Below are 27,777 nucleotides of genomic sequence, written 5' to 3'. Positions count from 1 at the left end.
CACTGAGTTAAGTCACACAATGCTCTCAACCTTTATTTTCCTTCTTTCTTTTTCAAATTAAAAACCTAGAACAACTGCTGCCTTTTCAGACTCTCCAAAACAATGCAGAGGATGCATCCACATAAGCAAAAAATAGCCATCATACCATGCAACCTTGTTTAGTAAGGCTGCCTCCTGTGAAAAACGCGTGTACCTCAGGTGTCTCTATCCTTGTCATGAGAAGCTGGTTAAATATCTGCACTATTTTAGGATAAGAACCCACAAACCAACCTTTCACTGATCTATACTGGGCCAAGTTCTGGTTTTTTGTGCTACAAGCAGCACTGCAAGATGGCAGTGCAACATTCGCACACACTTTTCATCTTCCTCGGCGCTTGGCTGATTGGAGCATCCAGGCAGATGCATTAGGCTAAGCCACTTTGTATCACAAGATACAATTCAGGCTCTGCTCGCTGCTGGATCGCTCACTTCTGCTGGTTTAACATGGGTCTGAGGGGCCCTTTGTTGACATCCTGCATCTCTCCAGTCATGCTGCCCCCAGTACTTTATCCGTACTGGTTTTGCCCTTCAGTGTTATTCACAGCAAGTTACAGAAGGACAGAGAAAACTCCCTCCAATCATGTTAGTGATAGAGATAACCCATCTTGCAGTCTGAAGTCAATCAGTACACAAACAACTCCTCAAAAATGCCTGGAGTGATGTGGAGCCTGAGAAATGGGGAGGAAAGGTATTCGTTATCCTTCTTTGTGAATTAGTAATTACGGATATATGTTAATCAGTAATGAATTTAAGTTAATTTCTGGAAGTCAAGCCTGTTTTGCCCATAAGAGCAGTTGGTGTTGGTAAGTGACTTCCCTGCGTATTCCCTCGAACCATGAGCTTTCCTATTTGTTTGCTATTGGGGCCAGCTGGGGCTAATCTGCCACACATTCCCAGGGAAACACGAGGCATTTTTCAGCTTTTGGCTTAAGGCCAAACATTAGTTTGTGCACTCCTGCAAGTAAGAACACAGTGCACTAGTTCAGTGTGTATGTTCAGTGCACTTTGCACCACCGACACGGGCTGTCTGTGCTACCTCTCCACGTCTGTGCACTGAACTTCGCACTTGAAATTTAGAAGCAAGAATTTCTTTTTGATGACACCATTTGGTACTTTGTACAGCTATAAAATGATAGCTTTCACAAGGCTGAGTAAGAAAGCACGCTTATCTTTTCCAAAGTCAACTAAATCCTGAGCTGCTTTTGTAAGAGTATTCAGTTTCTACAAGCTCACCAGAATGATAAAATCTGAAGCCTGGAACTCCTACCCTGTTTTATATTAATATAAAGCTACTTTGTATTTATTAATATAATTAAAGCAGCTTTATATTAACAAATATAAAGCAGGGTATTTAACATCCCAAGCATAAACTTCCATGTATAATATATGTACTATAGCCTTTTCACACCATATGGAAGGCACATCGTTCTCAAATCTGTTCAGTATTGGCTTAATTCTTAGACAGAAACTATTTGATTGTGATAACCTAGCCATTGTTTCCACAGTTTCCTTATTGTCCTGCCTGAGGGGGCCTATATTTTCAATACGAACTTCAGAAACTGACACAGTACACCTCACAAAAGACACTGCTGTAAAAGATGATGAAAATATTTACAAAACAAAGCAGTCATCAGAAGAATATTTTAAAAAAGCAGCAGCATTTATTATGAACTTATAACACAGGACAAAAGAAAAGCACCTTTAAAATAACCTAGTATATTTACGGATTTTATTCATTCTTACCTCCTGTTTTAGAACTGAAATTTGCTTTTGTTAAAAATATATATTTAAAGTCATGATTCAACAGCAGATTCAACATACAGTGAGGAAAAAGGGGCCTTGCAATTGACTGAAGACATTCCAGCAGGAGCCCAAAGCAGAGGATTTGCTATGGTTGGAACTGTCAACTGTCAACTTAAACTGGGAGTGTAAACTTTCTTAGAACCCTTAAAACCAAACACCACAAGCCCTGTTCATTATAATATCACATCAAAGCGACACAGAAGACCCCAGTGATCACTTGGGAACCTGCCACAGTCCAGTTTTTCTAACCCAATCAAGTCCATATTTTGTGGAATAATATGTCCCCCCTCTGCTGCAGGCCGAAAGTAAAGGCGATCAAAGCGCAGCTTGCATTTACTCTCTAGGCGCAGGTTGGTATTGGAGCTTGTGTCCCACGTGTAGCGGCAGTGCTGGGGTTTGCCCAGGAACTCCCAGATATCCATGATGTTTTCAGGTAAGCCGCCTACTTTAGCCACCTGAAGGGAGAGAACAGAACTGAGCTGTCAAAATGTCGCTTCCTTTGCCCACAACACGAGTCGTGAAGAACAAAGCTACTGGAGGAATTTCTAACTTGGGTTATTTCTCAGTAGACTCTACTGCGGGACCAATTTTTGTCATACTTTTCTAAATCCAAAGTGTACAGTCACAGAATCACAGAATTGCTGAGGCTGGAGAAGACCTTCAAGGCCATAAGTCTGACCACAACCTAACCATGCTACCCTAACTCTAACAACCCTCAGCAAAATCACGTCCCTGAGCACCGCAATTAAATGGTTCTTAAACACATCCAGGGATGGTGACTCAATCACCTCCACAGGGAGCCTATTTCAGTGCTGAAAAACCCTTCCAGTATAGGAGTTTCTTCTGATAGAAAAATTCCCCTTGTCCTGTCACCTGTCACCAGCGAGATCAACCCCGCTGTTGCTGTAAGCACCTTTCAGTTATTAGAAGACAGCGATAAGGCTCCCCTCAGCCGCCTTTTCCCCAGACTGAACAGCCCCAGTTCCTTCAGCCTCTCCTCATAGGGCACATTCTCCAAGCCTTTCACCAGCCTTGTTGACTTTCTATGGACGTGCTCCAGCACCTCAATGTCCTTTCTGTACTGAGGTGCCCAAAACTGAACACAGTACTCGAGGTGAGGCCTCACCAGTGGCGAGTGCAGGGGCAGGATGACTTCCCTAGTCCTGCTCACCACACCATTCCTGATACAAGCCAGCGTGCCATTAGCCTTCAATGCTACAAAGCAGAGAGTTCAATTACCAAATCAGGCATGAGGAGCAAGGCCATGTTTTCTGAAATAATGTCATTCCTGCTCATAGCAGGAATTTCACTAGTAGGGAAAAAGGAATTTTTACTAATGCAGAAATTTCACTTTTAACATGAGCAGCCAAAAATGATGAATGTCTCCATGGTGGGGTTGGACTTTAAACTCCCAAGATCTATTTCTCCAGAGCACCTTCTTCTTTCGTTCATTTTTTTAAGCTTTAAGTCCCAAGAATCAGAGAGCTGAATTAAAAAAAAGATCAAGTCCTCAAAATCAGAAGATACTTTGAAAGCTGAAACATCTCAGAAACGCATTTTGAGAATTATGCATTTTGTGTTATGGGGAAAAAAAAAACATTCCTTTTGTGTAAATAACAGCATCTCAGCTGTAACAAAGCCTCAGTATAGCAATGCCACCTAAAAAAGGTGAGGTATGACTAAGAAGTTGCAGATTTCTGGTGTGCAGTTTGTTTCTCATGAAGATAATAGAGAAGTATGACAATATTTTACCAGAATACCTTCCCAAAATAATCAGGTTGCTTATTTCTATTTACCTCGCTGTCTCTGAGGTTTGTATCCCCCCCAAATATAACCGTGGTGGACTCAGACTCCTCCTGCATTTTCTTTAACACTATTTGCAGTTGCTTCATACGCTCCTTTGAGTGATCTCTAGTGCTCTCCAGGTGAGAAGTCATTAGGCAAAGTTCATGACCAGATATGTTCACCTGTACATGAAACAAAACAAGTATGCTACTTTCCACACTGTGATACAAAGATCATAGACAAAAAATAATCAGAAAATAAATTAATGAATGACAGAACTCTGGTTAATATTTGTTATAAATTGGAGAAGTGCCTTAGAGGAGGATAACAGGCTTCTAATTTGTTTTCAGACGTTATCAGTTGTGAAAACAAAGTACAGCCAGCAATGTAAGAGACCTAATTTTATTTGTGCCAAATGCAATTTGATTCATATGTTTAAAGAAACGTTTATGCTCTGTGTAAGACTGCCACTGAATAAGGCCAGCCCAACCTTTCTGTGATTCTATTGTTCTGAAGACAGACACAAAGCTGTAGTACTGACAGACTGACTCACATGCACAACCAAAAGGTTCCTCATCATGGAAGTGGTTGGAAAACGTATTATCTCCTGCTTTAGTACTTTCACTCTGGGTTTCTTCAACAGCATGGCAGTGAAATAGCCATCTACATTACCTGGAGAGGAACAGGCAAATAAAAGGTCATGGACATCTGCCACAGGATAAAGTTAAAGCTCTTCCACAGATCTCATTATTATCATCTGGGAGAAAAATTCTAGCTTGCAAGATGTACAAAATGATTACTCAGAAGTTTCTTAACAGTGGTGTGAATTTGTTTTTAATACAAATGTTTAAGCAACTACCCATCTGTGGTGCTTTTTGGGATAATTTTGCTATAGTTTTTCAAAACGAGGGAAAAAAAAATATAAGTATATAAAAGACCATCGGTCAAGCAAACCTTTCACAGGAGTAATTTGCATCCAACTATATGGTGGTAGTAAAATACAGCAAGTAATTTAAATGTTTCCTTCGTCATCTTAGTCTTTTCAGTTGCTACAGGAGGTCAAAGCTTTTGGCAAGGAAGACAGAACAAAAATGTACTTGTTTTTTCCAGTTTCTGTCTTAAGAAATTGAGGTTTACTTCGTACCTGGAATAATGGTGTAACCGCCTGCTCTCCTCTGCAGAATACACAGATACGGTGGGATAACCTCCTGTAAAAACACGACATCTGGGCTGTATCTGAAATCAGCAAAACAAGTTTTGAAGTTAGCTGCTTCAAAAGGTAACATTATTACACTCTGATGTCAAACAGAACAGGGTCAGAGATTTCAGGTGCATTTTTTCCTTATCTTCCTAGATATCTTAAGATCCTCACTAATGATATATAGTAGCACATAGACGTAACACTGATGCTGAAGCAGAAAACAATGACTATTATGGGCGCAGTACCAACATGGCAATAAAATGCCCTACTTCCTTTAGACTTGAAAACATTTGCATAATTTTCAATTATTACATATGCAAGGAAATTTAACATCAACAGCTGAAAAGCAGCTTTGGATCATACTATGCCACAGATAAGATTTCTAGGAAATTCTACCCTCCATCTCATTCCTTTACAACAGATCCGTCTCAGCTAATCTGCCATTCGTCAATGCCAAGCTCCTTAGAGCTATGCCACCAGTAACAGCACATGTGGGGTAGGACTCCTGAAAGTCTCTTTTATAGCTGCCCTTTTTTGTTACACTGCTGAATAGACCTTCTGACAGACAGAGGACAAATTTCATAGAATCACAGAATGGTTTGGGTTGGAAGAGACCTCAAAGCCCACCCACCCCACCCTGTGCCCTGGGCAGGGCTGCCCCCCACCAGCTCAGCTGCCCAGGGCCCCATCCAGCCTGGCCTTGAGCCCCTCCAGGATGGGGCACCACAGCTTCTCCGGGCAGCTGTGCCAGCATCTCACCGCTCTCTAAGAATTTCTTCTTAACATCTAACTTAATCTCATTCTCTTTCAGTTTAAAGCCATTCCCCCTTGTCCAATCACTATTAGACTGTGTAAAAAGTCACCTTCTTGCTTATAAGTTCACTTCTACAGGGAAAAAAAAAAAAAACTCAACACATTATTAAAAATCAAGAAAAAAATCAATTTAGTTAAGAGTTTCTGCTGGGCTCAGAAGAACCAATTAACATTTGTTTAAATGTTAATTATTTTTAATTTACAATTTAATTTACACTGATAAATTACCATATTAAGACACACCAATTTATGTAATTATCAAATTAATCATAAGAGTATTAACAGGAAGCTTCAAATGGTACAACTATAAAAGTCAATCACAGATACTACTGCTTTCATATTAGCTTGCACATTATCATCCTTTATAGATAAATAACAGTACTGGCAAGGGATCCATTTTTCAAATAACAAATCAAACAAAGAATGCTGGTGGTCCTCCAAATGCTCCAGAATGAAGTTATTCATACCAGCAGACTGAAGCAAACAAGCTTCTTGCATTTTCACCCTCTTCTCCTGTACAGGATGGAAGTGTGAAGCATGCTCCTGACACAGGCATAAAACTTGATGTAAGCAATACTGTTCGTTACCAAAAGATTTTTAGTCACTGCAAAGTCTTTAACTTGAAATGCTGCACAAGCTCACACCTCCTCCAATCAGTCTTAAGATTTGTACGACGACTTCATTACTGCATCTAATTTGAAGATAATTTGGACATGAAGATTTTTTCATTATCTAAAATGAGAAGCTCACTTTAAGGTGGGTACATAACAATACAAAGACAAAGCCATGCTTACAGTGCCAGGTAAGAACAGACACCTCTAGCTCGCTCCTGCAGATTTCCCAGGTCCAGCCCATCAATGTTCCAGGTTATCAGTGAGAAGCTACTGTCATCATCTTGTTGCTTGGAGCCTGCACTGCTGCTGCTGGTATTACTTGCAGTTTCATCTGCTGTGAGGTCAATACTAAAGAGACATTGTTTGTCATCATGCATAATATTATTCTTACTGCATTTGCCTCTCTTATCTTCTAAAATACGTTTTACACCCATCACAATTTACAGACAACCATATAAAACTTTCCCAACAAGTAAATTAATGTGAAGTGATCTCTTATTGTAATTCAGAAGATCAGTAACTTTAATCACATGGAGCCTTTTCTTCCTCTTCCTTATAGATACAAAATAACATCTTCCATTCCAAATTAAAATTAACTGGATGGCAACCAACTCTATCCAATGCACCTGAGGAATTCATTTCTTTCACCGTGCCAGGGGCAGACTGTGCATGTAAAATCTGCAAACATTCTCCATCATACTAGAAACAAAGACTGCAGTCAAGCCCTTGTTTTTATGAGCCCATCCTCATAATGCAGCTGAGGTTTCTGAGCTCCCCTTGGGCAAGGGCAAACTCAAAAAAACCATGCAACAAGATAGTCATTTTCTTGGGGAATATTCACCCCAAATTGCACTTCAGAAAAGCACCATCAAAGTACAAGTGCCCAATCCAGTCACTGCCAGGGGTCTAAGTCTCTCAAGAGGACTCTACCAATGAAGCATGGCCCAAAGAAAATTCCTTTAGTAAAGTGAGAATGTAAAACAAATGATGTTCAATAGTATACCTAAGTCTGTTTCAGCTGCTGGGATACTGCAGTTTGATAATATCTATTCCCTGCTATTGTGCAGTCTAGAGAAGAGGAGGCTTGGGGCAGACCTTATCACTCTCTACCATGACCTGAAAGGAAGTTGTGGCAATGTGGGGGTCAGCCTCTTCTGCCAGGTAACAGTGATAGGATGAGAGTGATGGTCTCAAGTTGTGCCAGGGGAGGTTCAGGTAGGATATTAGGAAAATTTTCTTCTCTGAAATAGAGGTGAGGCAGTGGCACAGGCTGCCCAGGGAGGTGGTGAGGTCACCAACTCTTGAGGTGTTCAAAAACCGTGTGAATGTAGCTCTATGAAACATGATTAGTGGGCATGGTGGGGGTGGGATGATCTTAGAGATCTTTTCCAACCCAAAGCTTTTACGCTTCCTAGAACACCGTACTGTTTTCTTATGTCGTACTGAACTAATAGTACAAGATTACACTGCCACACAAGTCCCAGCCAACCGTGAGATGGGCAACCACAGAGCTGAGCAGCAGCTTGCTAAAGCATGCTGGGAAGCCAAACACTGTGCAGCAAAACATTAGCACATGGTTGCACTCTTCTCTCACCAGGAAGCCCACAGAGCCCTACCTGTACACCATGCTCAAAGCAGAAACCACAGTGCAAAGACAACAGGGGAGAAAAAAGAAAGTTTTCCACTCAGAGGGTGGTGACACACTGGAACAGGTTGCCCAAGGAGGTTGTGGATGCCCCATCCCTGGAGGCATTCAAGGATATGGCTCTGGGCAGCCTGGTCTGATGGTTGGCGACTCTGCACATAGCAGGGGGTTGAAACTAGATGATCACTGTGGCCCTTTTCAATCCAGGCCATTCTATAATCCTGTGAAAAGGTGTCTCCAGTTTGATGCAGTCATATTCTGACTCCATCTGTGGAATGATGCTTGGTAAGATTCTTTTTTTCATACAATTACATGAAAAAAGATATATGTTCTATAGAGCCATAGAATCACACACCCACTGACCACATCCCCCAGTGCCACATCCACACAGTTCTGAACACCCCCAGGGATGCTGGCCTTATCACCTCCCTAGGCAGCCTGTGCCACTGCCTCACTGCTCTTTTGGAGAAGAAATTCCCCCTAATATCCCACCTGAATGTCTCCGGGCACAGCTTGAGGCCTTTCCCTCTCATCCTATCACTGTCACCTGTGAGAAGAGGCCGACGTCACCTGGCTTTCGGGTCGAGCTGTTACCAAACACAGCTTGTTTTCAGCTATAAAGACCAGAGGGGCTCCTCCCCCTGTTCCCCGCCAAGGGCACTCACCAGCTGCCGGGCCCCGCCGAGCCCTCTCCTGCCGCCGCCTGCTCGTTCATCGGCGCCTCGAAGTAAGCGTCCAGCGCCCTCTGAAACACAGAGGCAGAGTGCAGAGGAATGGCGGCCTCTCCCTTCGCCCCCCGCCGCCGGCCCTACCTCCAGGTGCCAGCCGCTGCTCGCCAAGAAGCCGCTCGCCACTGCCTCGTCGCTGCTGGTGACGGCGGCGAACTCGGAGCATAGCACTTTCCTCCGCTTGGCGAGCCGCAGCTCCTCATCCTCCTCCCCACGCCCCGCCCGCGGGAAGCGTGGCTCGGCCCGCGCCTCCAGCTCCATGGCTCTGCGGGCGGGGCGGAAGCGGGGCTGAGCCGTTCCGGGCCGCGCCGCGTCATAAGGTGCCGTGACCGGACGCCGTGATCGGGCGCCGTGATCGGACGCAGTGACCGGGATGGGCAGCGTGCGCGCCACGGTGGAGAGCATGCGAGATGGCTTGAAGAACTTAGTGAAGACGCAGGACTTCGACAGGGTGCTTGGCAAGGTAGGGCGGGCTGACGAGTCCCTGCTCCCCTATTTCCCTGCTTGGCAAGGTAGGGCGGTGGGAAATAGGAATAGTGTGCGTAACGCTTCCTTCGTAATGCCGATGGCCAAGGTCGCTTTTAGGGTTATGAAGCGTTGAAATGTTGTTACTGCTCTCTGCTTAAAAATAAAAACGAGTGCCCATCATAACAGATACCTTGATGTTATGCTGAAAAAGCAAACGTGTCACGGGTCTGCGAGCTGCCAGCAAGGCTCAGTGTTAAGATGTGGTGGTCTGGTGCTGCTCTGCAGTCACAGAATTATAGAAGTGATATTACAGTAAGGTGATGCTACAGTACAATTAAAACATGGTTAAAATGGTGTTACTATGTCTATTACATATGGTAGTGCAGCTGATGTGTTCTCCCACAAAGCAGTTTCAGGGCCTTCATTACGTTTTGCAGAGCCAGGGTTCTGGTTCTGGTGTTATGTTGTCTGTGTGTGCGTGGAACCCTGCTGTGCAGAGATGAAGTGAATGCCTCTGAGCAAACAGCCCTACCAGAACCTTTGTTTTTTGAGTTGGAGGAGCAAAACTGAGAGCAGAAGCAGTATTTCCCTTGTCAGCTCCATCACTTGATGCTTAAAGAAAGTAACTGTTCTCAAAGGGGAAGGTCTAGACTGGATGTGAGGAAAAAGTTGTTTACAATAAGAGTGATGAGGCACTGGAGCAAGTTGCCCAAAAGGGCTGTAGATGCCCTGTCTCTGGAGACACTCAAGGTCAGGCTGGATGAGGCTCTGAGTAACTTCATCTAGCTGTAGGTGTCCCTGTTCATTGCATTTGAAGTTGGACTGAGTACTCAGTTACCACTTATCTTGCTATCATATCAGGGAGTTTAACTGGAATTGTGCGCTTATTGTGCTCATTATAACTAAGTGGTGGTGAAACTGGAGACATTTCAATCTTAAGAATAAAGAGAATAAGTCAGTCCAGTTGAAATTGTATGGAAACACTGAAATTAAAAAAAAAAAAGACAAAAAAAAAAAAAAAACAACAAAAAAAAAAAAAAACAAAAAAAACCACACCCACAATTCTTTGAGATAACAAATCAGAAAAAAATAGTAGGAATTACTGTTAATATTATGTCCATATTTCACTTGTGGCAGTCTAAATGTTCTTCAAAGTATTTGCTAAAGCATAAGTGTATATATATAGTACTTACCCCAGGTCTGCATCTGTCTTCAGAATTTGAATGTAGTGCTACTAAATGCAGAGACTAGAGTAAAATAATTTAAGCAATTGAAATGCAATAACATCTTGGTCTCAAAAATCCAGCTGCTTTTGTTGATTACATGGGGAAGTGTAGTTCCACAAATGCTCTGTGATTTTTTGTGTAACACCTTTCTATGTAACACCTATAGAAGTGGTACATAAATTATGGTGCTGTAGTACATTATGATTCAGCGTTGGATAATTGTGCCCAGGAATGCAAATTTCAGTTCATGTGGGCCGATGGGATTAGCTCAAAGTTTATGGAAACATCTAATGTGACAGTTAAATTACTATGTTTTATGTCTTTCCATCTGTTTCATGAGTCCAAAATACTCCTTTCAGCTTGATTCAGGGCAGCACCTGGAGTTGGTACTCTGTCAGTAAGCTCTTTATTCCATTTTTGGTTATACAGGTGAAACTTCTTTCTGCAAGTCCAGGAAAAGTTGTGTGTGAATTGAAAGTGGAGGAGGAACATACCAACAAACATGGCACGTTACATGGAGGTTTGACAGCCACGCTTGTGGATGTGATATCAACAGTTGCACTGATATACACAGAAAGAGGAGTGCCTGGGGTCAGTGTGGACATGAACATCACGTAGGTATCTTCCACTGTGCCTAGCAGAACTTACTAACTTTTCTGCCCTGACAAGGTATTGACTCTGTTATACTTCCCTTATGTGTTGTCTGTCTGCTTTAAAAAGGTGTCTGAAGTCTTGTTTTTAATAAACTAAGCTGTGGGTGGAGGGAAGCATATCTGAGGATATTGCCAGTTGGCTGCAAAATTTGAGTCAGTTTTTATGTATTGTGCATTGTTACCCATTCATTCGTAGAATGTTAAAGGGGTGCTACATGGTAAATTTTAGTGTTACACAATTGGCTTATTTCTTTGCTTGGGCAGATTTGTTAGTGTCCTCAAATAGCAAAATCTAGGCCAAAGAGCTTTCAATAAACCCTTTTTCAGCGTTAGTCCAAGATTAAATAAGGAAATATTTTAGCTCTGTGTTACACTCAGAGGATAAACTAAAAATTGAGTCAGAATTTCTCACTGACAGAAGATTCCTTTACTCTAGAGTGTTTGATTGAGAATAGTTCTTCCTGTAATGCAATTTTTAAATAGTACCTTCAAAAAAAAAAAAAAAAGTCTGAAACCTTTGATTGTGCTGTTACAGCTTGTCAGCTTTGCTTCATTACTTCCACCGAAGAGATTATGACTACTAAAGTAGTCCTACTTGAAATAACTAGTACTGAGCACTACAAATCTTGGAGAAATAACTCACAAAAAAAAAAAAAAGTAGGGAAGTATGTAGGGAGTGATCTGTATCTTTACCAGATGCTTTCCTTTCTCCCAGTGCCTTCTGATTTCCCACTGGTAATGTGGGACTGGAGCTTTCCACTGACACTGTGATGACCAGGGAATTTCTGGAAATAAAAACTTGAAATGCACATAAGATTAATTGCCTTGCAGCAGTGTAGTGAGAGACCAACATTTTAATTATTTATACCATCCTCATGGTGTAAATGCCTGCTCAATTTTAAAAAGCTAAAATCTCAATATTCTCTGGAGATGATCCAAAATAATCAAGTAGCATAGAGTTTAGGAAATATGAGGGTCAAAAAAACCTTTAAGTATTGCAGTGGAGTACTGCTTGCAATGACAGTTGATATTGGATATCAAATATATCTATAGTCCATTTTGTTTTCCTTTAGAGGAAGGATCTTTTTTAAAAGCTATCATGAAAAAGCTATTTCAGTAATGCAATGAACAGGGAGAAACAGAAGGCTTATTTATTTAACTCACAAGAGGATCAGCAGCCTCTGGGAGGCTGAGACCCTGCCCCCCTGAAAACTAATGTTGCTTGTGCAACAGCAGTATGAGACATGATCAACATGGTGTTGTGCATAAAAATGGTCTGGTTGATGAAGTTCTGCATCCAGCACTTACACAGTCTCCTATGCAAACATATGAGTAGCATTCCCTTACCTCAGGTCAGGGCTGGATCACATTCCTCCTGATTCTTTCCCAGCTTTCTGTGGTAAAACTTCTTAATTCCTGGACAGTGTGTTTTCAGAACACACCCACACACTTATGTAAATAAAACAAAAAGTCACGTAATTAATGGAAATGGAGTTAAACCAGGGAAGTCTTGAAAGCCTCCCAAATTTCTGTGGCTTTTCTCTGTCCAGGCTCTGAGAAGCAGTTAACCTGTGATTACGTTCTACACAGAAATGACTGAAATCCTGGATATGTTACTTGCAGAGATATTCTGCAGAAACCAGCCAGACTGGTTTAGAAAGGCCACAAGGAGCCTGTGGTGGCTAGAATAGGACTTGGAGGTGAGCTTGTATCAGATTTTCAGTACCTAATTCTTCCTGGTCCAAAAAGGACTTCTTGTGAGAACCATGTGAGGGGTTTCTTTCTATCCTCCATTTCTTCAGAGAATGTTGTACCAAACTACCACTGCAGTACTCTGGAGGAGTTCAAGGACTTGAAGCAGCAGGGATTTTCAAGCAGGCAGTTATAAGTATATGTGACTATTACTTGGTTTTGCTTAATTCCATTTATGATAATCTAAAATGAAGAAATAGCCTTGGATTTGTGCTTTGCACAGACCCTTACTTGTTTGTTTTGTTCTTTGTTTAAGATATACCTCAGCTGCTAAAATTGGAGAAGAAGTACTGATTACGGCTCAGATTTTGAAGCAAGGAAGAAATCTTGCATTTGCCAGTGTGGATCTAACAAATAAGGCAACAGGAAAGTTAATTGCACAAGGCAGACATACAAAGTATATGGGACAGTAATGCAACAGATTTCAAAAACAACAACATTGGGTTAAGAATCCCATCTAGAACAGTCTTTTCACACAATGACAATCTCCACACTTTTGATTGTATAACATGAATTGCTCTCTGTTCTGTGATAAATGAACCAATTTATTACCATCAAAATGGTTAAAAGCCTAAAATTATCGGGATGAAAAACAACACAATAACATAAGAAAGCATCTGTTTGGACTTTGAGGGTCAGTGTAACAAAGAAAAAGGTTTTGGAACAGCAGTATGGTTTACTAGCATGACAGTGTTAAAGGATCTGGTATTTGTTTTTGCTGTGATGTAGCCACGTGAGTAAGCAGTCCACCCTCCAGGCTTATGACTATTGCATTCACACACTACACTGTATGCTTACTAACTGTTCTGTAGGAGGATGGTGAAGGGTTCTTGTAAGCAACTAGTTTCATGTTATGGAAAGTGTGAAGCAAGATAATACAAAGCGTAATTCACTGCTACTGTAACACATTCAAATCTTTTCAATAAAGCTTTCTGAAACTACCTTTTTAAAGGCTTTTATCTCTTTGTTTTAAATAAAAGCTTGTTAGGACAGAGTGGCTGAGAGTGGGTGCAGTGGAACAGGCATACACCAGTTCACCAAAGAAATTTATTTTCTCATTGATTCTCTTTGTGAATGTTCAGCTTCAGTATGAGAGCTTTCCAACTCTTAACTAAAATTATGTCTATATTTGTTTCAAAAAATCAACAGATGAGACTCAGAAGTGTGTGAAAGGGATTTCTAAAAGTCTTGTGTCAGGCTCAAAATTGAAGGCTGTGACACATGTTGAATGTGACAGAGAATACTGTTTCATCAGCTAAGACTCATCTCCTCTTGCACTGCTGTTGACAGGTTTAACAGCTTTCCTTAAACAGCCTTGCAGAGGATCACCTGTCATCTACCACACTGCAAGAAAAAATAGCAGTGGCAAATGCACAGTGCAAGTTTTTATAAGCCATGCCCTTAGTTTTGCTCCAGTGGAAGATGTGAAATTAGCATACAGTGATAAAGTGCAAGCTCAGTCTTCGGTGATTTCAGCTTTGTGACTGAATATACATTCCATGCATTTCAAACTTTTTTGTGCATTCTCAGTGAATATATGGTATCACCTGTTCATGCAGACCAATTACCATCTGTTTTGATTATTATCAGAAGCAAGAGAGAGGGTTAAGAATGACAGAGGCAGTGAAGTTGAGTGCTAAAAGATTCAGACACACTTCAGTTAGCTGCATGCCTGAGCAACTCTGCAGTTGTGTAATTATCCCAGTGCAATTTAACACCTTTCCTCCATCAAAACTGGTTGCCTCAGTTAAATGGTCTCATTCTATCACGTAGTATTCATCATATCTACATAATCGCAATTGAAAAGTGTCTAGGCAAATTAGGAATAGCAAACTTCAACAAGTAAACAGTATCCTTGTGTTCCTATTCAAGCCTAGCAAGGACAGTTGCAAGCTGAGGGAAATCTTGAAATTACAAGTGAATTCTTTTCTCCCTTGTAACAAAACAGTCTGTCATAAGGTACACAGTATTTCAGTGCTGCCTAATTAATAAGAGGGACATCACTAACACACTGACCAGTTGTTTTAGAAGCAGTTCATTAAAATCATTTATTTAAGACATCCTTGTCTGTTAGCCCTCCATCAGCAACAGCGCTGATAATTTATTTCACAAAATAACAGAGTTTAAGGCCTTTGAAGGAATTGTTACCATTAAGATTGCTTACTTTGGGATAAGGCGTCAAACTTCGATTCTAAAGTGTTCTTTTGCTGCTTCTGCTCTAAACCTGCCTGTTAGAAAATCTGCATCTTATTCTAGCTAAGTCTGAAAGCAAAGAATGAGAAATAATTAGCATAATAATGATGAATAGCACGTGATTCCAGCTGGCATCAGAACAAGCAGATCTCCTGTGGGGTTGACCTGGTTCTATCACTGCAGATTTAGGCATCATCCCCTTACAAGCAAATAAAGTGACAAGCATCACAAGACGGTCTCATCGTATTTGTATAAGAAATCACATATCCAGTAACTGACACTGGTAACCATTGTACCTTACAGATGACACTGTCCATCCCGTACTGTGGAGTTCATTGGTGGTTTTTGTTCTCCAACACATCAAACACCTACACAATTTCCTACATGTCTAAAGATCTGTCCTTTCACAGGATCAAATTTTAAATAGTGGAATGACACATGGAACAGTTCATCTTTACCTTTGAAAGCAACTGCAGCTTCCTACTGTATGCAATATATTGGCCAGCTAACTGTTTCATGTTGGTTTCACATTATTACTGGCTGTTGCATCAATACATTCAGACTGACACCTGAATATTTGTGCCATGGTGGAACTCTGCATAACAGATCCCTTGGAAAAATAAGGAATCAACATAGAATCATTCCTCCCAGTATTTAAAACCAAGAGCCCAGATGCTAAGCAGAACAAAAACCAATTGCAGCCAAGGTGCTGTGAGGAGGGTTTTGTCATTAAGGATTCCAACTCTCGGTTAGAGGCAACTAGTCAGTGGTAAACTGAATAGAAGGGAGAATAAGGAAGTTAAACCTGTTTCAGCAGTACCCATCAGGACTCACTGCTGGTTTTTCAGTTGAAGCCACCTGCCACAAGGGGCTGAACACCTTCACCCAGGCTTCTCTTACCAATTTGAGTTAGTTGGTTTACAACTCTCAAACTGGCAAGCCACTTAAAGGAAACACGGGAAGGGGACGGAATTAGAATTAGGCTGTTAAGTAACTGTTCTGAACAGCAGCTAAATTCTGTTCTGCTGCATTGACTGGCTCTCAGCCACTGCCAGGAGATGTGTAAGAACTTCTGCTTGCATTTTACCATTAGCCATTTCACAACTCTGTTCTGTCTGCAGAAATCATCTGATCAGTAGAAACAGAAACCCCCAAACCTCTCTGTTACCTCACTCTCCATGTGTATGGAGAAGGAGGGGCTCTGATTCCTGTTTCATTCCTTAAGAGTTCAGGGACAACATGCTGAGTTACTGCCTTCATGATCTTGTAGTGCATTCACTGAATGACTGCCATTACTAAATCCCATGGGCCCAAGTAGCCACAGCTGTGGGACACTGCACTACATGCAGTTCTCATTTAATGACAGCAAGTTACCTGGAAGCTCTTACCAAAAGGAAAGCACTGGCTATCCTGAAAACTCCCCACTGCTGCTTGCTGAAACACTACTACCTGGGCTGTATCACTGCAGAAGGAGGCTGTATTTTTAACACTCTTCTCCTTAAAACAAACAGTAATTGCTCACATAGTTTTTCAGTAGCCCAGAAAAGCAGCTTGTAGAGCAGATGCCATAGGCTCAGCATGGCTTTAGCATACAGCAATTGTGCTCAAATTACAAGCCCTTCCCATATGTAAATACTCTTCAAGCAGAAAAACTAGGTCATAGATATCGTCAGCCCTAAAAAGCATTTCAGTCAGTCATGCAAAAATTACACTTGCCTATCACTTGCTCTGCAGGTTAACTGAAGCAAGCTGATTTCTCTATCCCCATGCATTATCTGTGAGGGACATTCTGTTTCACATATGCTGCAAGGAAAAAAAAAACAAACAAACAAAAAACACAAAGTAGACCCCCCCCCGAGGTGTAGATGGAACTGTAGCTTTCATAGTATTCTATTTGCCTCAAAACTTTAGCAGACAAGCTTTCTCATCTTTGTAAAATTTGATTATAGCTGTCTCTTATTACTTAATTCCAGAAAGCTTTCCCATAATCTGTAAGCTTATGCAGTTTCTGTACTTTCTGCTTTCCCTAACTGCAAAGCTGAAAACAGAAGCAGCTCTTCTAGTCTAATGCTAGAGAATAAGTAAATTTATGCCATGTCTGTGCTTACACACATGAAACGGGCAGTCTACAAATTCCTGACTTCAGTAACTTTCATACTACTGACACAGGAGCTTTAAAACAATCACAGGCAGGAACTTTAAAACAATGTTAAATTAAAAACAATGTTAAATTAATCTCCTAGCAGGGCATTCGAATAATCTCAGAGAATCTTTTGAGAAGCAAAAAACCCCAAAACAACTAAAAAGACCACTTTTCATGCAACCCTCAGAGTCAGACTTAATATGAAACAGATTTCATTAACTACACGTAACTTACTGACTCAGCAAATGACAAGCACAAGAAAACACTGTTCTCCTGGCAGCAAAACAGGAATAGGCAAGGAAACCTGTAGAGTCTACAAAAGGGGAGTGCTTACAATATGCAGTTCAGTTTGGTTTCTAAGCTGCAAGAGCACAAACTGAACACAAGCCCTCACAGCCTGGAAAGGCAACCATATTTTGGGATCACGATGCATCAAAAGCAACACGGTCAGAAAGGAGAGGAAGGTGATCCTGCCCCTCTACTCTGTTCTGGGAAGACCTCACCTGGAGCACTGCATCCAGATGTGAGTCCTCAGTACAGGAGAGACATGGAGGTGCCTTCATGTATTCACACACATCCCCACAGAAAAAAGTAATTAGGCTCACACAAACTACGCTTTGTAAGCACGAATACTGTGAGATAAACCTACATTCTGAAGAACCCTATCAAGTCATTATGACAGAGGGCCTGAAACCATAAGCAAGGTATTGATTTCATTGATTCCAAAGGTGCTTTTCTTTTGCTACAGAAGCTAACAGAATAATGCTGACATTAGAAGACCCATTAAGAGTACAGTAACATCAAGCTCGATCTTTTTCCTCTGAAGTCATCCTACAGGCAGAGGAAGTTGCCTTCTAAAGATGCCCAATGATATGAACTCCTATACAATGAGATTTCCATCCTCTTGAGTCCGTTGTTTCCCTTTATCTTGACTACTTACAGAAGGCAGAAGTGCATCAACTCCATCTGACAGCACAGCAAAAAATATATTTGTTAGCTGTGTGGAACACATCACTTACCAGAATCAGTATTACACATCCACATTCTTCTCCCACAAAAGCATAATTGCATTTAACTCTGGGATCATCATTACAAAGATGAAACAACCAGTGCATCTTCTGCAACCCATACAAGACTCTCAAAGCAACTAAACTGAATTCATTTCTCTATCTATGACAGAAGATTATAAATTAAGGATCATGCCAGGGTTGACACTGTACAAACTGTACACATTCAACTAGGCCAGCATTGAAAGTTTTTGTTGCTGTTGTTTTTTGAAGTTGTTTTAGTGACTTCTTGCATCAGGAACTTGAAGATGTTTGCTTCACTAGTCAAGGTAACTACACTCTTACAGGCATGAAGATGGCATAATTAGTTGGGAAACTAAGCACTACCTGCAGATACGTTGGTTGGCATTTTATACAGCAGAAATTGCAGTATGATTTCTTTGTGAGGCAGCTTTCAGGCAGTGTTTTTCTGGACTGTTCCAGTTTAACCTGTAGGATATTACGACCAAAGAACTAAAAATACCCATGTAGCATGCCAGTGATTCTGTGATTTCCAACAGCTGCTTTTCCATAGTCAACATTTTCCCTGTTTGCTAAAAAGAAAACCTTTACCACTATGTTGTGTTAATCGTATCATCATTTTACAGTTTGTATTTTTTTTTTTTTTAGTGCTTGCAAAGGTGACACTGTCAAAAGGTAAGACACTGGTAAAGCTCACAGGATTTCCATGAATTAACACAGTTGTCTTTCACCTAATTTATTTAAGTTCCAATTTTTTTTTTCCAATTTCAAACAAAAGCTAAATACAAGTTTTAAACAGGTAAGCACTAGCTTTATCCAAAGGGAGCAGGCTTATACAGTTTTACTCCAGTAAAGTACTCAACCCTTAATCAAAACCTTCTTTGTCATCGAAACTATACAGTAGTCTTTCTTTTATCATTGCACAATCTTAATGTTCTGTCAGAACCAACTTTTGACACTCCAAACACTATCTTACATTGTTTTATAACGTCTATTCCAAAAGAAAAAACCTCAACAGGTTTTCCATAAGAAATGTTTTAGAAACCAGTATTTCCTGCACAGTTCACCAGCAAGTCTACAAGTCTCAACTCTCAAGAAAAAATAATCCTCTACCAACATTGTTTCTGCAGCTATTATTTTATTTTACTTTTAGCTGCTTTAGCGACTTCAGACTCCAGGTCTGCCTCATCTGTATAAATGCATCCAACTCAAAAGAATACTTTCATACAGTTATACAGCAACTTGGGGAAAGAGATCCAAAATGAAAGTGCCAGTAAACTCATACATGGCCCAGCAAAAGAAAAAAAAAAAAAGGCAAGAGATGCCTACACATTAAATGAGATGCTTTTTTTCCTTGCTTTAAAAGAAGAGAAAAATCTTTCCCACGTTTACCTCCTATTGTAATAGCCACTTTTCTGTTCATTAACATGAATCTGATAGTGCTCTTTGATACAATCATTAACAGCTAAGCTGTAAGGCTTTTAAACCCTTTACATTCACTTCTCACCCTCCAAACACTGATGGTTAACACAGATGTTAGGGGACATGACCAGCACAAATGGGAACACCACCACAAATGATCACCTTGTGCTTTCAGATACATTTCAGTGTACAGTCCCTTCGTTTCACATTTTAGTAAGATGCTGATGCAGTGCAGAAGTATGCAAAGCATCCTCTCTTTCACAAGGTCCATGCAGAAAACAACTAAAAAAATTTTAAAGTTCTGAGATACAAATGACAAAAAAAAAATCCAGGATGATCAAGTTTCACAATGCATAGTGTTCTGAACATGAGTCCGTTTTCTTCTAAATCCTGAAAGAATAAAGTGGTGAGGAAAGTGAAAATTCACTGCTGCATTCTGTGATCTTCCCCATTTTGCTGGCCAGTACCTTACTCTGGCATGTAAGGACGGAGGTGATCCTCTATGGTACCAACCGTCCAGTGAGTGAGCTGCTCCTGTGGCAGGTACAGGCAGATGCTGCATAACTTGAAGATCGTAGCTTTGTTTTTTGGAGTCTACAGGCAAAGAAAACGCAAAGAAAGGCAATTAAACATGCAAGTCAACTCAGGACTAACAGGCAGACACTCAGTGCATTTAATAGCACATTTGTGGCAGAACACAGCATTTAAAAGCCACTGTCTTTCACGCAATCTAAACAAAAAACTCTGAATACCTAAAAATCTTCTCATTATTTTGTTCATTTTCCCCTCCAACCATTTTGGTAACATCACACAAACTCAGCCAATACTTTAATATCTCCAAAATACTTCAGTCTATTTCAGAACTTTATGTTTTTGTTTTAAAAACTACGGAACGGCGCAGCCAGATCTCTGCCCCGTAAATAGCTCGTGCATGCGCAAATGCTATTTATAGCATGCTTCCTCTAAGAGCTGAAACGCAAGCACGAACGCACCATCAGTTTTTCCACATGGATATTTTGCAATACAAGTCACTAACATTCCTGAGAAGAAAAAGCATTTGATGAGTAAGACACTCCTAAAACACACTTTGGGTAGCACGGAAAATAAGGGACAGAGTAAGTTTACCTGCAAGTGCTGTCTGTCAATGAAGAGAAACACTGACTGGGTAGGGTTGTTGACAACAATTCCAGTCTTGTCCTTTCGGCTCAGAACATGCAGAAACTGTTTTTCATAGTCACCATGATGAAACTCAAACTTGGCCTGCATTGTGTGAGGAAGGGAAATATTTACCCAGCTAAAAATGCAAGTATTATCAATTAATTTCACTCAATCTGGGGCTTTACAACCCACTGCTGTTTCTTTCCTTTTCTCATCTGAGAAAAAAAAAAAAAATCAGGAACCTCAGCAACCAGCACACACTTTAGTCTTGGCACAGAAGTTAAACTGCCTGGACTCATTCCAATGGCATTTATAATTCAAACCAAGGTGCAACTCTAACTGCCTACATAAGAAAAAAAATCAGCTTATTCTAGCAGAACATCTGTACATCAGCTGTACAGCACATTTCTGTCAATAACTTACTACTGCAACTGAAGTTACTTTGAAGTGTTGGAAATTTGTTTGTTTCAAGGCAAAACTACAATGCAATCATCCCACCTATTTCAGATCTGCTGCCATTTACAAAATACAGCAACTCAGGGGTACTCACAGAACCTTAATGACATGTAGATAAAGATTACACTGTAGTGAGAAGAGCCATGTTGAATTAGTTACTAGAAACACTAAGACTATGAATCTGTCTATATACGCCAGTTGGAAAGGTTCTTCGTGCTAAGATCACACTTCACGAAGCAGATCTCAGAAGACTGTTGTATAAATAAATCCAACTGGAACGCTTTGTAACATGCACAGAAGTCACAGACCTTATCACGGTTAAGCAAAGATAGTATTAAGCCTTCTCATCTTCCTCCTGCCTAGTCCCTTCTTCCCTACCCCAGATACATAACTTAAGGTAAAAACAATACCTGAACAGGCCTAAAGGGTTCATCAGATCCCTTCCACCGAGAAAACAGGAGACAGACTATCTTCTCAATGTCATTACGAGGCCAAAGAATGAAGTCCATCTCCTGGGTACAGCCGATCACATCCTGCAAATGATAGAGTCCTGTACTTAAGAGTCTCTCCATTAGTAGGAGATACTGATAAGCAGCTTGTCTATACAGGCTTATAATTAAAAGGTGATTCTTATTATCTTGTTTGTGTGGGTTTTCTTCCCTCATTAGTTTGACTCAAAACAACTATAATCCTCCTCACCCTCCAGTGACTTTTAAGTATCCAGTTAATATAAGTTCCAGCTTCAGGAAAACTATCATTCCTAGGAAAGGTTATTTGCTTTCCAGTATTCACCTAACAAAACCGTTTAGTTCTATGTATATAGTTGTGTCAGTATGTACCTATTAACAAAGGCCAGCAAAAAACTACCAAGGCATATTTCAGTGAGACACGTTAAAATAAAGCACAAGCACTGCAGATTTAAGAGTTTCAGAAAGCATGTGCTAAGTTCTATGATGGTTAAGCACTGCAATAGGCTCCCCAGGGAGGTGGTTGAGTCACCATCCCTGGATTGCTTAAAAACTGTTTGGATGTTGTGCTCAGGGACATGATGTAGCAGAGGATTAGAGTTAGGGTAGTACGGTTGGGTTGCAGTTGGACTTGATGATCTTGGAGGTCTTTTCCAACCTGAGCAATTCTAAAATTTTAAGTTACCCTTCAAACTAGACCCTACAAAAGCAACCCTTCAGAACTCTCAGGCAGCAGCAGAGGAGAAAATAGGGAAGCAGGATTAGCATCAAGATTCACAAGTAGTAGTACAAGAATTCAAAACTCAAAGTGAAACTCAGCAAGCATAAAGTATAACCCTACCCTGCGCATAGACTGGTAGCGGGGTGCATGAAGCTGTACTACATCCTTCTGCAGAAGCTCTAAGGAACTTTCCAAAGAATAGCTGGAATCCCGCACACCTCTCAGAATATTTTCTTCATAATTATTGGTCATGACTGGTATCACTTCAGACACTTCAAAAAGCGCTGACTTTTTCTTCTGCAAAAGAAAATACACATTGCATTAAGGTTACACTCTAGGTACTTGTAATTAATTTATTTCAGACTTCATAATTTTCTACTAGTATTCATGTACAAGGCCTCAGCTAGGACCTAGACACAAATCAGAGCAGAATCTGAAAATGTAGACATCTTTTGGATCAAATATCAAGAGTCTACCTAGATGCTGTTAGAACTGAACTTCCATCATGCAGAATGCGTGACGTCAGGCTGACCAAGAGTCTTCCACAAGCTTTTATTTGCCAGCCAAATAAGTCTGGTGAAGTCTTTCCACCTCGATGTTTGTTAACAGTGGGAGATTGGCTTGTTAGAACCCCACCAACTAAGAAAATCCAGTTATCACTGACTAAACTTGTATTTCTTTAGAAATAGTGGTATCTTCTACTATTGGGAGAAAAAACAGAAGGAAAAAAGAATGAACTGTCCTGTAAATACAAGCAAGTTCACTCAGCAGTCTCATTGCAAGAGACAATACCCAGAACTATGTCATACTATAGAAAGCTGGGTTTGAACAAGAATTGCTGAACAAACTGGACACAACAATTTTATGGAATTTTTTAAATGAAGTCCAGAGAACAGTCTTCATTAGAGAGAGTAGTAACTTCTACCAAATGTAAAGAACGATACATTTAGTTAAACGCTTTTAGAGCTCATGTACACGCGTTTCCTTATTTTGTCTAATTAGGTGCAATTAGCTTCCATCTTCACTCAGTCAACTTGTTCAGTATGTTACTCCAAGCATCTACTTTTCCTCTCCTTCTGTGGACAGAAAAATCTTACAATTCTGGCTCTAAGTTGACATTAGAACACCAATGGGTTTCCCATTTTGGCTCACATTTACAGCCTCCAACAGCCTTCTACAAGACAGCTGAGTGAACAGACTTCCTCTTTTTCCCCCTACTTTCAGAAAAGGGGAGGCAGCTTCACATACGCCAACGTCCTCGGGCCATTGCAACACTGCCTTTAACAGCCGCTCCCTTCAGCTGCCAAGTTCTCCCTCCTGCTTTAACCAGATAAGTGCAGTAGCTTTGTCAATTGCACCAATCAGGTCTCGTTTCTTAAGTGAACCATTTCACAGCAAACAATTATACAACTCAGACCATAATAAAGTACAGCATAACCTGTTCTTCCCCAATGCAAAAGCTACCAACTTATTTAATAATGCATTAGCACCCCCAGGACTACAGAACTACAAACAAGAAGGAAAGCCAAACTGACAATAAATAAGAGCAAGGCAAATATCAATGAGCAATAAAAAGACATAAAACATTCACAGGAACAAACTACTGATAAAAGACTTGGCTCAGCATAGTTATCTTGCACTGCAACAGAGAAGCAGATAAACAAGAACCAAGTTACCTTGTCCTTGAACACAAAGGCAATGTACATCTTGAAGTCAAACTGGTCAGCTAAAGATTCTTTTTTCTTTCTAAGCTGAGCACGAAGTCTGTTCAGAGCTTGTTTCTTCCGGGAGTTTGGGTCCCCCATTTTGTTATATAGGTGGTACTAAAGCCTTTGGAAACTGTCGCTAAACTATGGGGACTTTTTCATAAGACTCAAGTACAACAGAAACAAGTCATTTTATTCCTGCTAATATGACTGAATAGATAAAAACACAAGTGCAACCCAAAACCGCACCTCAGGCAGTATTTTATGGGAATGTCATATTGGAAGGGTCAAGAAACAAAATAAGCAGTTGCCCAGCCATGGCTGGACAAGAGGTTTGACCATAAACCAAGAAAAAAAACTAAGAATTTTTAACAACAACAACAAAAAAATTTAACAGTTTGGCTGCAGGAATAAGTGGGCGAGAATGAAAAAACAAATCTTATCACAATTTATGTGTACAATAAAAAGCAACTGGCACAAACCCAATCCATGGGGGGGTTATTTTTGCTCTGCTTACAAAAAAATGAAGCTGGTATTACAAACTGTGTTTCACCCCAGCCAGATTCATGACTCTACTGATTATTATTCTCAGATTCCCACTATTGCTGTGCTGCTTTTTACCCTTCGCAACGATTACACTTGGTGGACGGCAGAGAAAAGGGTGCAAAGGAGGAGTGCGCATCCTGGGAGGTATGACATTTCTCTGCCAACAAGAACAAAATCAACTACAGACAACACAGTGCTGGTTTGAAGGGAAGCAAAGAGAAAAAACAGCAGAGTCATTTCTAACTTCATCCTGCTCATCATCGGGCACGTCACTGCCCTGAGGCTTCTGCTGCCAAAGGGAAGAGAGAGCATGACAGCCACCGATGAGAAGCGGGCAGGGGTTGAGACAGTATTATCTCACCTAGAGACTAACACCCAAACGGACACCCCAAACCCTGACTCCTTCCCAGCAGGCGAGCCCTACATCCCCCAGTGCCCCACAGGCTCCCTGGGCTGCAGATCCCGGGGGATCCTTCTCTCTCTGCTGCTGCTGTGCCAGCAGAGCACTCGGCTAGCCGAGGCTGTGCATGACCAATGCTTCCTGCTTCTCCTTGAGCCTCCCTATGCAAGGCGGCAGAGGCTGTAGCGGGCGGCCCGTGCCAGGGACCTGGCACACCCACAGTAGCGCGACGCTTCCTCCTCTCACTTCATGGTCACGACTTGGAAAACATGGAGAGTTTTGCTTCCGCTTTCTTTGCCAAGCAGATTTCAGTGGCAATTTTTTTTTTTTGGCGAGGTTTTTTTTTTTTTTTAATCACAAGCCTAGGTTGTGATTTTAAACCTCCCAAACACCCTTCCCCCCAAAAAAGCAAATCCCCAATTATCAGGTTATTTTCCTTCTCTCTCCGGACATTTTGCCCCCTGAGGTGTTTGATTAGATTAGCAGGGATTTAAAGGTTGGAGGTTAGCAAATTCGTCGGACCAGGTTAAAGACAGGGGAAAAAAATTCCCCCCTCCTCTCCTTACAAAGAAAAAAAAAAAACAAACAGAAAAATAAAGGAACTCCTCCCCCAATTTCCCCCTAACTGAAGCAAGAGGCTGAGAGACTCGGACAAGAGACCAGGGCCGTGGCTCGCTCGCTACCCGCAGCCGGCGGGCGCAGGAAGGGCAGAGGAGGCGGCGCTGCTAGCAGCACGGAGAGGAGCCATGTCAAGATAAAGCCACCAAGCCGCCGAGCCCCCCCATCCCCGCCGCAGTGGACACGGTGACCGGGCCGCCCGCTCTGCCGCTGCTCAGCCCCAGCCTGGTCCCCATAGTCTAGCTCAGCGCCCCGGTGCCGGGGAGTGGGGAAATGGTGGCGGAGAGAGGAAGAGGAGAAGGAGGAAGAGGCGACGGCGGCAGCAACGGAAGGAGGAGGAGACGGCGGCGGGTCGCTGCGCTAGCGGCTCCCAAGGAGGGCGGCGGGCATAGAGGCGCCGGGAACGGCGGCGGAGGACGGCGACAGCCCGAAGGAGGACGAGGGCTCTCTTCGCCCAGGCGACCCTGGGACGTCCTCGGAGGCGACGACAGGAGCGAGCGGGAGCGCCGCGGTCTGCGCCTGGCTGTCGGCACGGGAGCGAAGAAGCAGAGCAGCCGCGCGGCAGGAGCGAGCGCTCAAAATGGCAGCGCCTGAGTCACACAGGTGCCGCCCTGCCCGCACTGCGCAGGCGTGCTCGGCAGGCGCGTACCAAGCGCTCAGGCCCGCGGGGGAAAAGGATCCGGGTGCGGGTCGGAAGGCTTCGCGGCAGCCTCGTTAGGCGAGGGCACTCGCTTCTGGAAGAAATAAAGAGGAGAGAACAAATGCGGCAGGGCTCCTCCGAGCCGTAAGCACGCCGAGAAGGCGGCTCTTGCCTGCTCCTTTGTCCCCCCGGCGCCCCGTATCGCTGCCCTCGCGCCCCACGTGCCCCTGAGGGACGAGGACCCGGATGGAGTTGGAGAACGCTGCACTCGGGCCGGGGGGAGAACCGACCCCCCCTTACAGCGCTCCCCCTCGGTGGAAGCTGCCGGAGAGAGGTGGGCTCGACGAGGCGTGTGGTGATGTCCGTATCGAGGTGGCCGCTTTTGTTTCATCTCGCTCACCGAGTGTTTGGTTCAGCTCAGAATGTGTGCACAAAGTACACTGCACGTGTGAAAATAAGTTGACCGCGAGGCGCCAGATGGTGCCCACCTCCAACGTGGCTCTGCAGCAGCGAATGCGTGTGGCTGAAGTGCACCCTGAGGAAGGCTGCTCGCTTTTTATTGCCATTAAGGAGACCGAGCCTAATCCTTGAATAAAAGTAGGCATTTCTATCTCCACGCTAGAAGGAAAGGTGTATGCCGCCCATCTCTTGGCTTCTCTGCCACAGAAGAGGCAAAGGCACACAGTTCATGTTCCTAGTTGGTAGCGCCCATAGGTGTGGGCATAAGGGTCACATTCTATACTGTGCCCTGGCTCCTGACTGTCCATCCCTCTTTTCCACTCAGGGATATGGGGTAGAAAAGCCAAGCCTCCACCCCCCAGCACTGCCCAGAAGTAGACTGCTTCTGACAGGCTTCAGGCTTGCCTTGTGCTGAACCAGGGCTGGCAGTGACCCACTATTTCACACCTGTACCACCGCTGCAGCCAAAAAGTATGGGGTGAAGGCACCCCTTCCACATTCCCTCTGGCAGTGTCCGTGACTCATCAGAACAGAAATGGTGTTAGGAAAGATTACAAGCAGAAGGCGAGTGCAGGCACTGGCTGTCTGGGCTGATTGTGTTTCAGAGCTCACAGAGCATGGCGGTGGGCTCTCTATGATAAACTCCAGTAAATGTCAGTCTTTTATTTCCCCTGCTGTGACTTGGCTGTGCTGGTCTCTTTTGTTCTATCTGCTTCCTGTTGGTTATTTCCCTTTGGCTCAGCAATCCTTCACACACTTTTCCTCTGACTCCTTCCTCCTGTCTGTCTCTGGCAGGGAGCTGTCATGCCTCAGCCCTTAGCTCTCGTCCTTACCCACCACAAGCCAAGTCCTCTGAGTCAGACCTCCATCTTGCCTTCCCTGTTGCAGGCGTGACCCAGGACACTCCCCTGTTGTTCTGAACAGAGCAGAAGCAGGCCATTTTTCATCCACTTGCAGCCTGCTGTTCACTCCTCTTGGCAATGCCTGTAGAAAATAACCCTGTGAGTGGAGGTAGAAGCATGGCCTCTAACCAGCAGCACTATACATGAGCTCTAGATTGCTGGGACTGTTTCAAAATGCCTACCTTTTTCAG

General features: G+C 42.5%; 4 protein-coding genes across 5 annotated transcripts in view; 1 reads left to right on the top strand and 3 right to left on the bottom strand.

Moving 5' to 3' along the window:
• The window catches only part of RIPOR2 (RHO family interacting cell polarization regulator 2), a 213,335-nt gene that overhangs the window by 110,304 nt on the left and 75,254 nt on the right, over positions 1–27,777 (bottom strand). The window lies entirely within an intron of this gene.
• TDP2 (tyrosyl-DNA phosphodiesterase 2) lies at positions 1,679–9,033 on the bottom strand. Its single transcript, XM_052704637.1, has 7 exons — positions 8,713–9,033; positions 8,566–8,645; positions 6,436–6,603; positions 4,772–4,863; positions 4,181–4,299; positions 3,639–3,809; positions 1,679–2,297 (listed from the first exon to the last, which is right to left on the bottom strand). Exons 1-7 carry the CDS (start codon positions 9,031–9,033, stop codon positions 2,016–2,018), a joined length of 1,233 nt encoding a protein of 410 aa, XP_052560597.1. The 3' UTR covers positions 1,679–2,015.
• On the top strand, positions 8,968–13,668 carry ACOT13 (acyl-CoA thioesterase 13). The gene is made up of 3 exons (XM_052704644.1): positions 8,968–9,091; positions 10,752–10,936; positions 12,984–13,668. Exons 1-3 carry the CDS (start codon positions 9,002–9,004, stop codon positions 13,138–13,140), a joined length of 432 nt encoding a protein of 143 aa, XP_052560604.1. The 5' UTR covers positions 8,968–9,001; the 3' UTR covers positions 13,141–13,668.
• Positions 18,812–26,167, bottom strand: CUNH6orf62 (chromosome unknown C6orf62 homolog). Of its 2 annotated transcripts, XM_052704639.1 has the most exons (6): positions 23,992–26,167; positions 22,436–22,612; positions 21,538–21,660; positions 20,639–20,773; positions 19,981–20,107; positions 18,812–19,903 (listed from the first exon to the last, which is right to left on the bottom strand). In XM_052704639.1, the coding sequence occupies exons 1-5, from the start codon at positions 24,118–24,120 to the stop codon at positions 19,982–19,984; spliced, it is 690 nt and encodes a 229-aa protein (XP_052560599.1). In that variant the 5' UTR covers positions 24,121–26,167; the 3' UTR covers positions 18,812–19,903; position 19,981. The 2 variants fall into 2 exon arrangements, with proteins under 2 accessions (XP_052560599.1, XP_052560598.1); XM_052704638.1 differs by having other exon boundaries at positions 18,812–20,107.

Source organism: Tympanuchus pallidicinctus, unplaced genomic scaffold, assembly GCF_026119805.1.
Source record: "Tympanuchus pallidicinctus isolate F22 unplaced genomic scaffold, pur_lepc_1.0 scaffold5, whole genome shotgun sequence".
In the NCBI taxonomy this organism is placed as follows: Eukaryota; Metazoa; Chordata; class Aves; order Galliformes; family Phasianidae; genus Tympanuchus; species Tympanuchus pallidicinctus.
This window is presented reverse-complemented; position numbering and strand designations above follow the sequence as displayed.

Excerpts from the sequence above, each read along its gene's own strand:
- TDP2 (XM_052704637.1), bottom strand. The coding sequence starts at position 9,033 with ATGCTCTCCACCGTGGCGCGCACGCTGCCCATCCCGGTCACTGCGTCC. Across the intron at positions 4,300-4,771 it reads CGGTTACACCATTATTCCAG|GTAATGTAGATGGCTATTTC; the intron begins GTACGAAGTAAA and ends GTTCCTCTCCAG. Across the intron at positions 2,298-3,638 it reads CAAACCTCAGAGACAGCGAG|GTGGCTAAAGTAGGCGGCTT; the intron begins GTAAATAGAAAT and ends CTCTCCCTTCAG.
- CUNH6orf62 (XM_052704638.1), bottom strand. The coding sequence starts at position 24,120 with ATGGGGGACCCAAACTCCCGGAAGAAACAAGCTCTGAACAGACTTCGT. Across the intron at positions 21,661-22,435 it reads GCTACCAGTCTATGCGCAGG|GATGTGATCGGCTGTACCCA; the intron begins GTAGGGTTATAC and ends TATCATTTGCAG. Across the intron at positions 20,774-21,537 it reads AACCCTTTAGGCCTGTTCAG|GCCAAGTTTGAGTTTCATCA; the intron begins GTATTGTTTTTA and ends CACACAATGCAG.
- ACOT13 (XM_052704644.1), top strand. The coding sequence starts at position 9,002 with ATGGGCAGCGTGCGCGCCACGGTGGAGAGCATGCGAGATGGCTTGAAG. Across the intron at positions 9,092-10,751 it reads TCGACAGGGTGCTTGGCAAG|GTGAAACTTCTTTCTGCAAG; the intron begins GTAGGGCGGGCT and ends TTGGTTATACAG. Across the intron at positions 10,937-12,983 it reads AGTGTGGACATGAACATCAC|ATATACCTCAGCTGCTAAAA; the intron begins GTAGGTATCTTC and ends TCTTTGTTTAAG.